Source organism: Nerophis lumbriciformis, linkage group LG02 (genome assembly GCF_033978685.3).
Source record: "Nerophis lumbriciformis linkage group LG02, RoL_Nlum_v2.1, whole genome shotgun sequence".
Classification (NCBI taxonomy): domain Eukaryota; kingdom Metazoa; phylum Chordata; class Actinopteri; order Syngnathiformes; family Syngnathidae; genus Nerophis; species Nerophis lumbriciformis.
The window spans coordinates 74,932,501-74,944,733 of NC_084549.2; the positions used below are offsets into that span (position 1 = coordinate 74,932,501).

General features: G+C 42.4%; 1 protein-coding gene across 1 annotated transcript in view; it reads right to left on the minus strand.

Annotated features, from left to right (window-relative positions):
- LOC133611619 (serine protease HTRA1A-like) overlaps window positions 1-12,233 on the minus strand; it is a 42,337-nt gene that overhangs the window by 23,199 nt on the left and 6,905 nt on the right. The window contains exons 2-3 of the mRNA XM_061968572.1: window positions 10,353-10,452; window positions 4,705-4,909 (exon numbers count right to left, since the gene is read on the minus strand). Coding sequence (XP_061824556.1) covers window positions 4,705-4,909; window positions 10,353-10,452 — 305 coding nt within the window. The remainder of the gene's footprint in view (window positions 1-4,704; window positions 4,910-10,352; window positions 10,453-12,233) is intronic.

Below are 12,233 nucleotides of genomic sequence, written 5' to 3' on the forward strand. Positions count from 1 at the left end.
CACACACACACCCAGTGGTATTTCCAGAGGAAGCATTTATCAGATAAAAAGAAGAGTTGATGTGAAGACAGGATCTACTTCTCCTCTGCCTGGAAAGAAAGTCAGACATGTTTCCTAAAGCAGCTCCTCCAAAAGCAGCAGCGGGCACATTTCCCAGAGGGAATGTTTTCTTTCTGGCCTTGTAATAATAGGTGTAGCCATACTTGCAGCGCTAACACCGTTCATGTGACCACTTAAAAGTCCATCAAACAACCTTCCAGGTTATTATTCTACTCTACCTCACATACTCACTGCCACATTTAGCACTATTTCTCACATTTGTGCAACAATAAAGGCATTTAACTCCAAATATGTCAGTGAAAAAAGCTCTTTTCCTTACATGCTAACAGGCTAGCATGTCTAGCATACATGCTAACGTGGCAAACTGCAATAAAATCCACATTATCGCAACAAAAAGGAGCCACGTTGGAACTTAGTCAACAAACGTTGTCACAAACTAATGTTTTTGTCACCTTTGAGGGAGACTAAGTGATAAAAAGCTAACTGATCAGCTAACATTTAGCTATCATGGTGAGTGAGCAGGCCCACACGCTAAAATGCTAGCATAATACTTCCAATCCAAGACCTGATATTTACTATTTATTTATGGTCAAATACTGAAATAAAACTAAATAATCACTACCTGCACTAAGTGAAGAAGCTCACCCATGCTAACGCTAGCTGCTCATGCTAGCACTAACATACACATTATTGTATCTTTATAAGAATAAACAGAGTGCAGCATTAAATGAATATTTTTACTATAGCATTAGCATGCTAATACAGCAAAGTTAAATGCAGTCCAAATGTGCGCAAACAAGATCAATTGTGTGTTTTTAGACTATGATTTCACTTTTGAGGGACAGGAAATCTCCAGGAATGAAGACCATAAACATCAAAGTGTTGGGTTAGCATGTAGCTAGTCCTGTAAGCTAGCTCACTTGCTTATTTTGGTTTAATACGTCACACCCGAGACTAATCAGTGCTTGATAAACCAGAGAACTTGGAGTGGAAAATACTTTGTTAGCAGCATTTGATAAAGAAGTTCACCAGGCAGCTATGCTAATGTTAGCTCTGGTGCTAACATGCACACAATGTTAGCTGTACTATTAATACACTAAGTTAGCTTTACTATTAATACACTAAGTTAGATGTACTATTAATACACTAAGTTAGCTTTATTAAGCAAGCTGGTGTTTTTACTAAATCCTTATTTTTATCGTGTAGTAGCTTGTTAGCATGCTAATGTAGTAACATTAAATACAAAAAAGAAAAAGTGGCACTTTTGAATTGTAACTATCGTAAATGTTTCATATATTTTTAGACTTTGATTTCACTTTTAAGGAAGAAAATCTCCGGGAATGAAGACTATAAACATCAAAGGGTTTGGTTAGCGTGTAGCTAAGCTGGACCTAGTCCTGTAAGCTAGCTCACTTGCTGGGTTTTCCACATAATACCTCAAAGCCAAGACTAATCGGTGCTACATGGACTAAATACTATATCATTTGTGGGGAAAAGTATTTAAAAGTGGATAATTGTTAGCAGCATTTGGCTGAGAAGTTCACCAGGCAGCCATGCTAATGTTAGCTGCTCATGCTAATGCTAACACATACAATTTATATGTGCTAATCATACAATTTCTATGTGTTAATGATGCAATTTACATGTGCTAATGTGTGCACCTTTATTGGGAAAATTAGTATTTTTACTATATCATTATTTTTACCGTTTAGTAGCCTGTTAGCATGCTAATGTAGTAACATTAAATACAGAAAAAGAAAAAGTGGCACTTTTGTATTGTAACTATTGTAAATGTTTCATATATTTTTAGACTATGATTTCACTTTTGAGGGGGGAATCTCCGGGAATGAGGACCATAAACATTAAAGGTTTGGTTAGCATGTAGCCGGAGAGAGAAGTAAGGATGTTGTTGCCATGGAGACCAACACACTGGGAAGTAGTGCTGCTGGTTACAACTTTCAACATGAAGTACAACTGTCCTTTTGTCTTCTAGCCGTCCATAGCGTTTCTACTCGTATGGATTCTTCATTCATCGATCCAAGCAACGTTAGCAAGTTTTACAATATAACTAAAACTGTTCTTACTTACGAAAGCGTCCCACGTGTGATGTCTGTAGGAGTGTTTTCATGCATATTTGTACGTGCTATCGTCATGTAATCAAGCTAGCATTGTTAGCATTAGCCAAAATGCTAACACGTTTACGAGTGTCTGCTTTAGTATTATTTCTTTATCCGGTGCATTCTGTCACAGTGGTGTTATTGAGTCTGTTTAGCTGATTGGAGAGCTAGCGTCGTTAGCATTAGCTAATATGCTAACACGTATACGAGTGTCTGTGTAAGTATTATTCACTTACATTCGTTTTGTGTTGTTTCACTTTCACTAATTCCTCCGTAAATTCACCAAAACGTCAGCGTGAAGTTATTGAGTCTGTTTAGCTGATCAGAGAGCTAGTTTGCGCAGCTAGTGGGTCCATGACCATGACTTCTGTTTTGTTCGATCAGCCGTTTTACTGCCGTGTTGCAGACACCGTTTGGAAATAAACAATTACAGAATGTTTTTGTGTAAATAACTAATTTCACAACATTTATATCTGTGACTTGGTGTGGCTAATATATGGAAATATTTGCTTTTCTTCTAAAATTCAGTGGGTGTGGCTTATATACTGGTGCGCTTTTTAGTCTGGAAAATATGGTAATTTTCCACCAAATGGGGAAAAAAAACCATGTTATTTTGGAGACCAACAGATACTACATTGCTTCACATTTACAGAATATTTATGTGTAAATAACTCATTTCACAACATTTATATCTGTGACTTATGCGGCTAATATATGGAAAATATTTGTTTCTTCTAAAATTTAGTGGGTGCGGCTTATATACTGGTGTGTTTTTTAGTCTGGAAAATATGGTAATCTTCAACCAAATGGGGTGGGGGGGAAACATGTTATTTTGTAGAGTAACAGATACTACATTGCTTCATTTGGAAACATTTAAAGTATGTAAATAAACATTTACAGAATATTTATGTGTAAATAACTAATTTCACAAAATATATATCTATGACTTATACATGGATAAGTATTTTTTTCCTGTAAAATGTAGTGGGTGTGGCTTATATAGCGGTGCACTCTATAAAATAGGGCATTAAGATCTACAATATCTTTTACATCTCAGTCCTAAAATAGTTCCACATGTTTCGCAAGCAGCTAAGAAAGACTGAGCACCATCAGTTCTGGATCTGTTGGAGTCCGTGTGGACTTCAGAGGTGGTTCCAGCCCAGAGAGACCCAGGAAAGTCCCCATGGTCATCCTGCCTTCATGATAGGACGGCAGGAAGAAAAGGAACAAAGTCAAGTGGCCTCAAAGGAAGTCAGAAGTTCTTGTGTGGTCTTGTCCCCGCTGACACTGCACTCCATGACCAAGTCCAGGTCCAGACCTCCCATGCAGCAGGCGGACCAACAAAGGCTTGATGACCAAGTCCAGGTCCAGGCCTCCCGGGCAACAAACAAACAAATGTAGTCCCAGGTCACCGCCTGCTTCGTTGTTTGAAGGAGCCTTTTCCCGGCAGCCATTTTGCAGAGAAGAACCACATAGGAGGAGTGAGTGGTCAACGCTAACAATCTCTGGCCTCAAAACCTTGGCACAGGTCTTTATCCTCTGCTGAACTTGCATTTTTTTCCTGCTCCCCACTGGGAACTCACGCTTCTTCCAAAAGTTGAAAAACATGAGTGAGGACTGAAAACTACTTTGTGTTTGATGTTGATAGTCTCACATCAACTTCCTGCCAGCTTCTACAGACCCTGGACAAGGAGGGCAGGGTAGACCTTGGACAAGGAGGGCAGGGTAGACCTTGGACAAGGAGGGCAGGGTAGACCTTGGACAAGGAGGGCAGGGTAGACCTTGGACAAGGAGGGCAGGGTAGACCCTGGACAAGGAGGGCAGGGTAGACCTTGGACAAGGAGGGCAGGGTAGACCTTGGACAAGTGTCCGCCTCATGACAGGGCCAACATACAAACCCCAAAAGCAGTGAAGTTGTCAGGTTGTGTAAATGGTAAATAAAAAGAGAATACAACAAATCCTTTTCAACTTATATTCAATTGAATAGACTGCAAAGACAAGATATTTCATGTTCACACTGACAAACTTTATTATTCTTTGCAAATAATCATGAACTTAGAATTTAATGGCTGCAACACATTGCAAAAAAGTCATTTTTACCAGTGTGTTACATGGCCTTTCCTTTTAACAACACTCAGTAAAGGTTTGGGAACTGAGGAGACACATTTTGGAAGTGGAATTCTTTCCCATTCTTGCTTGATGTACAGCTTAAGTTGTTCAACAGTCTCCCTTCTCATATTTTAGCCTTCACACATTTTCAATATCTGGACTACAGGCAGGCCAGTCTAGTACCCACACTCTTTTACTATGAAGCCACGCTGTTGTAACACGTGGCTTGGCATCGTCTTGCTGAAATAAGCAGGGGCGTCCATGATAACATATGTTGCTCCAAAAGCTGTATGTACCTTTCAGCATTAATGGTGCCTTCACAGATGTGTAAGTTACCCATGTCTTGGCCACTAATACACCCCCATACCGTCACAGTGCAGGTGTAGTCCAGGTGTAGTGCAGGTGTAGTTGTACTCACCGGCGCCTCGATCTTGATGAGGGCGATGTCGGACCTTTCGTCCACGTCTTTAATCTTGGCGTCGTAGATGGCGCCGCTCTTGAGCTCCACCTTGACGCGGTGCTTGTTGGCCACCACGTGGGCGTTGGTCACGATCTGACCGTCCTCCGACACCACGAAGCCCGAACCGCTGGCCACCGCCACCTCCCGCTTGGAGTAGGTCATCCTGCATAACATCTCACTTATAAGCCACACCCACTACATTACAAGCCACACCCACTATGTGGAGAATCTATATGTATTGTTGCATTTGAACAACTGTATTGTTGATCATAGAGGTGAATTATTGGTATCAATAGTGATATTTCTATTGGTATTTGTATTGATCCATTTGTAGTGTAATAATGCTCATTGTCATTTCTGTATTATTTTTTATTTTCACTAACTGCTTATTTGCTATTACTTTTACCATCATATTTGTACATGTCTATTTGCTGATGTTGCTCTATTGTTGTTGTTGTTGTTGTTGTCTCTCTGTCTAATCCCCCTCTTGTCCCCACAATTTTTCTCTTTCTATCCCCTCCTGCACCAAATGATAATATAAATAAATTTATTAAAGTCAAATTATATACTGGGAGTGACATATATACTGGGAGTGAAATGACACATCTTGTAAATGTTTGTTGACATTCCTAAGTTGATTTCAAAGGGTGTCTGTCACAAGGCAGTAAAACGGAGGATCAAACAAAACAGAAGTCATGTATTTATGCTTTATGAGAATAAAGTTGAAGATGTTCCTCAGGATTCTTCTTCCTGCTACTTTGTCAACTTGGAGCTGGAACACTTCTTCAAGTGGAGCATTTTACTACATGGTTGGAGTTCTTTCTTAGAGTTGGAAGGTGGAGAGTTGGAAGGTGGAGAGTTGAAAGGTGGAGAGTTGAAAGGTGGACAGTTGAAAGGTGGAGAGTTAGATGGTGGAGAGTTAGAAGGTGGAGAGTTAGATGGTGGAGAGTTAGATGGTGGAGAGTTAGAAGGTGGAGAGTTGGAAGGTGGAGAGTTGGAAGGTGGAGAGTTAGAAGGTGGAGAGTTAGATGGTGGAGAGTTAGAAGGTGGAGAGTTGGAAGGTGGAGAGTTGGAAGGTGGAGAGTTAGAAGGTGGAGAGTTAGAAGGTGGAGAGTTAGATGGTGGAGAGTTAGAAGGTGGAGAGTTAGAAGGTGGAGAGTTGGAAGGTGGAGAGTTAGAAGGTGGAGAGTTAGATGGTGGAGAGTTAGATGGTGGAGAGTTAGAAGGTGGAGAGTTAGAAGGTGGAGAGTTAGATGGTGGAGAGTTAGAAGGTGGAGAGTTAGAAGGTGGAGAGTTGGAAGGTGGAGAGTTAGATGGTGGAGAGTTAGATGGTGGAGAGTTAGAAGGTGGAGAGTTAGAAGGTGGAGAGTTAGAAGGTGGAGAGTTGGAAGGTGGAGAGTTAGAAGGTGGAGAGTTAGATGGTGGAGAGTTAGAAGGTGGAGAGTTGGAAGGTGGAGAGTTAGAAGGTGGAGAGTTAGATGGTGGAGAGTTAGATGGTGGAGAGTTAGAAGGTGGAGAGTTAGAAGGTGGAGAGTTAGATGGTGGAGAGTTAGAAGGTGGAGAGTTAGAAGGTGGAGAGTTGGAAGGTGGAGAGTTAGAAGGTGGAGAGTTAGAAGGTGGAGAGTTAGAAGGTGGAGAGTTAGAAGGTGGAGAGTTAGATGGTGGAGAGTTAGAAGGTGGAGAGTTAGAAGGTGGAGAGTTAGATGGTGGAGAGTTAGATGGTGGAGAGTTAGAAGGTGGAGAGTTAGAAGGTGGAGAGTTAGAAGGTGGAGAGTTGGAAGGTGGAGAGTTAGAAGGTGGAGAGTTAGAAGGTGGAGAGTTAGATGGTGGAGAGTTAGATGGTGGAGAGTTAGATGGTGGAGAGTTAGAAGGTGGAGAGTTAGATGGTGGAGAGTTGGAAGGTGGAGAGTTGGAAGGTGGAGAGTTAGAAGGTGGAGAGTTAGATGGTGGCGAGTTAGAAGGTGGAGAGTTGGAAGGTGGAGAGTTGGAAGGTGGAGAGTTAGAAGGTGGAGAGTTAGAAGGTGGAGAGTTAGGAGGTGGAGAGTTAGATGGTGGAGAGTTAGATGGTGGAGAGTTAGAAGGTGGAGAGTTAGAAGGTGGAGAGTTAGATGGTGGAGAGTTAGATGGTGGAGAGTTAGAAGGTGGAGAGTTAGAAGGTGGAGAGTTAGATGGTGGAGAGTTAGATGGTGGAGAGTTAGAAGGTGGAGAGTTAGATGGTGGAGAGTTAGAAGGTGGAGAGTTAGAAGGTGGAGAGTTGGAAGGTGGAGAGTTAGATGGTGGAGAGTTAGATGGTGGAGAGTTAGATGGTGGAGAGTTAGAAGGTGGAGAGTTAGAAGGTGGAGAGTTAGATGGTGGAGAGTTGGAAGGTGGAGAGTTAGAAGGTGGAGAGTTAGAAAGTGGAGAGTTAGAAGGTGGAGAGTTAGAAGGTGGAGAGTTAGAAGGTGTAGAGTTAGAAAGTGGAGAGTTAGAAGGTGGAGAGTTGGAAGGTGGAGAGTTGGAAGGTGGAGAGTTAGAAGGTGGAGAGTTAGAAGGTGGAGAGTTGGAAGGTGGAGAGTTAGAAGGTGGAGAGTTAGAAAGTGGAGAGTTAGAAGGTGGAGAGTTGGAAGGTGGAGAGTTGGAAGGTGGAGAGTTAGAAAGTGGAGAGTTAGAAAGTGGAGAATTAGAAGGTGGAGAGTTGGAAGGTGGAGAGTTAGAAAGTGGAGAGTTAGAAGGTGGAGAGTTAGAAGGTGGAGAGTTGGAAGGTGGAGAGTTAGAAAGTGGAGAGTTAGAAAGTGGAGAGTTAGAAAGTGGAGAGTTAGAAGGTGGAGAGTTAGAAGGTGGAGAGTTGGAAGGTGGAGAGTTGGAAGGTGGAGAGTTAGAAGGTGGAGAGTTAGAAAGTGGAGAGTTAGAAGGTGGAGAGTTAGAAGGTGGAGAGTTGGAAGGTGGAGAGTTAGAAAGTGGAGAGTTAGAAAGTGGAGAGTTAGAAAGTGGAGAGTTAGAAGGTGGAGAGTTAGAAGGTGGAGAGTTGGAAGGTGGAGAGTTAGATGGTGGAGAGTTAGAAGGTGGAGAGTTAGAAGGTGGAGAGTTGGAAGGTGGAGAGTTAGATGGTGGAGAGTTAGAAGGTGGAGAGTTAGAAAGTGGAGAGTTAGAAGGTGGAGAGTTAGAAGGTGGAGAGTTGGAAGGTGGAGAGTTAGAAAGTGGAGAGTTAGAAAGTGGAGAGTTAGAAAGTGGAGAGTTAGAAGGTGGAGAGTTAGAAGGTGGAGAGTTGGAAGGTGGAGAGTTGGAAGGTGGAGAGTTAGAAGGTGGAGAGTTAGAAAGTGGAGAGTTAGAAGGTGGAGAGTTAGAAGGTGGAGAGTTGGAAGGTGGAGAGTTAGAAAGTGGAGAGTTAGAAAGTGGAGAGTTAGAAAGTGGAGAGTTAGAAGGTGGAGAGTTAGAAGGTGGAGAGTTGGAAGGTGGAGAGTTAGAAGGTGGAGAGTTAGAAAGTGGAGAGTTAGAAGGTGGAGAGTTAGAAGGTGGAGAGTTGGAAGGTGGAGAGTTAGATGGTGGAGAGTTAGAAGGTGGAGAGTTAGAAGGTGGAGAGTTGGAAGGTGGAGAGTTAGATGGTGGAGAGTTAGAAGGTGGAGAGTTAGAAAGTGGAGAGTTAGAAGGTGGAGAGTTAGAAGGTGGAGAGTTGGAAGGTGGAGAGTTAGAAAGTGGAGAGTTAGAAAGTGGAGAGTTAGAAAGTGGAGAGTTAGAAGGTGGAGAGTTAGAAGGTGGAGAGTTGGAAGGTGGAGAGTTGGAAGGTGGAGAGTTAGAAGGTGGAGAGTTAGAAAGTGGAGAGTTAGAAGGTGGAGAGTTAGAAGGTGGAGAGTTGGAAGGTGGAGAGTTAGAAAGTGGAGAGTTAGAAAGTGGAGAGTTAGAAAGTGGAGAGTTAGAAGGTGGAGAGTTAGAAGGTGGAGAGTTGGAAGGTGGAGAGTTAGAAGGTGGAGAGTTAGAAAGTGGAGAGTTAGAAGGTGGAGAGTTAGAAGGTGGAGAGTTGGAAGGTGGAGAGTTAGAAAGTGGAGAGTTAGAAAGTGGAGAGTTAGAAAGTGGAGAGTTAGAAGGTGGAGAGTTAGAAGGTGGAGAGTTGGAAGGTGGAGAGTTGGAAGGTGGAGAGTTGGAAGGTGGAGAGTTGGAAGGTGGAGAGTTAGAAGGTGGAGAGTTAGATGGTGGCGAGTTAGAAGGTGGAGAGTTAGATGGTGGAGAGTTAGATGGTGGAGAGTTAGAAGGTGGAGAGTTAGAAGGTGGAGAGTTAGAAGGTGGAGAGTTAGATGGTGGAGAGTTAGAAGGTGGAGAGTTAGAAGGTGGAGAGTTGGAAGGTGGAGAGTTAGAAGGTGGAGAGTTAGAAGGTGGAGAGTTAGAAGGTGGAGAGTTAGAAGGTGGAGAGTTAGAAGGTGGAGAGTTAGAAGGTGGAGAGTTAGAAGGTGGAGAGTTAGATGGTGGAGAGTTAGAAGGTGGAGAGTTGGAAGGTGGAGAGTTGGAAGGTGGAGAGTTAGAAGGTGGAGAGTTAGATGGTGGCGAGTTAGAAGGTGGAGAGTTAGATGGTGGAGAGTTAGATGGTGGAGAGTTAGAAGGTGGAGAGTTAGAAGGTGGAGAGTTAGAAGGTGGAGAGTTAGATGGTGGAGAGTTAGAAGGTGGAGAGTTAGAAGGTGGAGAGTTGGAAGGTGGAGAGTTAGATGGTGGAGAGTTAGAAGGTGGAGAGTTAGAAGGTGGAGAGTTGGAAGGTGGAGAGTTGGAAGGTGGAGAGTTAGAAGGTGGAGAGTTAGATGGTGGCGAGTTAGAAGGTGGAGAGTTAGATGGTGGAGAGTTAGATGGTGGAGAGTTAGAAGGTGGAGAGTTAGAAGGTGGAGAGTTAGAAGGTGGAGAGTTAGATGGTGGAGAGTTAGAAGGTGGAGAGTTAGAAGGTGGAGAGTTGGAAGGTGGAGAGTTAGAAGGTGGAGAGTTAGAAGGTGGAGAGTTAGAAGGTGGAGAGTTAGAAGGTGGAGAGTTAGAAGGTGGAGAGTTAGAAGGTGGAGAGTTAGAAGGTGGAGAGTTAGAAGGTGGAGAGTTAGAAAGTGGAGAGTTAGAAAGTGGAGAGTTAGAAGGTGGAGAGTTAGAAGGTGGAGAGTTAGAAGGTGGAGAGTTAGAAGGTGGAGAGTACACACACACAATTACACACATGTACACATTCCCACACATACACACACATAGTTGGAAGGTGGAGAGTATACACACACACACACACAGGTATATGTAAAAACATAGGTACACACACACACAGTTACATGTACACACACACAATTACACGGGTACACACACAGGTATAGGTACAGGTACAGGTACACACACAGGTATAGGTACAGGTACACACACAGGTATAGGTACAGGTACACACACAGGTATAGGTACAGGTACAGGTACACACACAGGTATAGGTACAGGTACACACACAGGTATAGGTACAGGTACAGGTACACACACAGGTATAGGTACAGGTACACACACAGGTATAGGTACAGGTACACACACAGGTATAGGTACAGGTACACACACAGGTATAGGTACAGGTACAGGTACACACACAGGTATAGGTACAGGTACACACACACACACAGGTGCATGCTTCTTACTTGCGGTAAAGTTCAATGTGAACAACAGCTGGAGCGATTTTCTCCACCACGTCTGCGATGAAGTTGTATTTGTGTCTGGGACTGTCTGGGTTGTCTTCTGCTGCACACACACACACACACACACACACACACACACACACACACACACACACACACACACACACACACACACACACACACACACACACACAGTTTAGATGTGAGCCAAGTAAAAAGAAACACAAATCAAAGTGACATGCTTAGTGATGCAAACACTAACAACTTGTCTTTGTCATTAAACATCCAGGACAACTTTTGTGTGCTTCACACTGACTCCATCAGCTCTCATACACACACACATATATATATATATATATATATATATATATATATATATATATATATATATATATATATATATATATATACTGAAAATGTGAGGGTGAAAAGTATACATACAGCAATGTTAATATTTGCTTACATGTCCCTTGGCAAGTTGACCTGCAATAAGGCGCTTTTGGTAGCCATCCACAAGCTTCTGCTTGACCACTTGACCACTAAATTGCTGCACTTCAGCTAAATGTGTTGACATGGACTTGTTTCTTCAGCATTGTCCACACCTTTAAGTCAGGACTTTGGGAAGGCCATTCTAAAACCTTCATTCTAGCCTGATTTAGCCATTCCTTTACCACTTTTGAGGTCATTGTCCTGTTGGAACACCCAACTGCGCCCAAGACCCAACATCCGGGCTGATGACTTTAGCTTGTCCTGAACAATTTGGAGCTAATCCTCCTTTTTCATTGTCTCATTTAAAGCACACGTTCCATTGGCAGCAAAACAGGCCCAGAGCATAATACTATCACCACCATGCTTGACGGTAGGCCTGGTGTTCCTGGGATTAGAGGCCTCACCTTCAACCAAATCCAAGCAGAAGCTTGTGGATGGCTACCAAAAGCGTCTTATTGCAGGTCAACTTGCCAAGGGACATGTAAGCAAATATTAACATTGCTGTATGTATACTTTTCACCCTCACATTTTCAGTATAAATTCATAAAAGAAGCAAACTTCATGAATGTGTGTCCACGCAGGTTGTTTGAGGAGATGAGGTCCTTCCCACCAACAAGTCCTCACTGACTGCTGCAATGCTGGGCAAGTCAGGAAATGTTGCCAGCTACACCTGCTAATTAAGTTACACCTGCTAATTAAGTTACACCTGCTAATTAAGTTGTGTAACCAGGAGACACTTTCATGGTCGTATATGGAGAGACCACACACTGCTTTGATCCTTCAGAGTCATTTCAAGTTCTTATGGCCCCTGGAGGGGACAATTTAGATGTAAAGCCAAGGAAAAATACCCTTCTTTAAAAGTCCCCAGGAAGGTGAAAGCATCAAGTTGCTATAGCAGGTCAATAATAACATCAAGTTGCTATAGCAGGTCAATAATAACATCAAGTTGTTATAGCAGGTCAATAATAACATCAAGTTGCTATAGCAGGTCAATAATAACATCAAGTTGCTATAGCAGGTCAATAATAACATCAAGTTGCTATAGCAGGTCAATAATAACATCAAGTTGTTATAGCAGGTCAATAATAACATCAAGTTGCTATAGCAGGTCAATAATAACATCAAGTTGTTATAGCAGGTCAATAATAACATCAAGTTGTTATAGCAGGTCAATAATAACATCAAGTTGTTATAGCAGGTCAATAATAACATCAAGTTGCTATAGCAGGTCAATAATAACATCAAGTTGTTATAGCAGGTCAATAATAACATCAAGTTGTTATAGCAGGTCAATAATAACATCAAGTTGCTATAGCAGGTCAATAATAACATCAAGTTGCTATAGCAGGTCAATAATAACATCAAGTTGTTATAGCAGGTCAATAATAACATCAA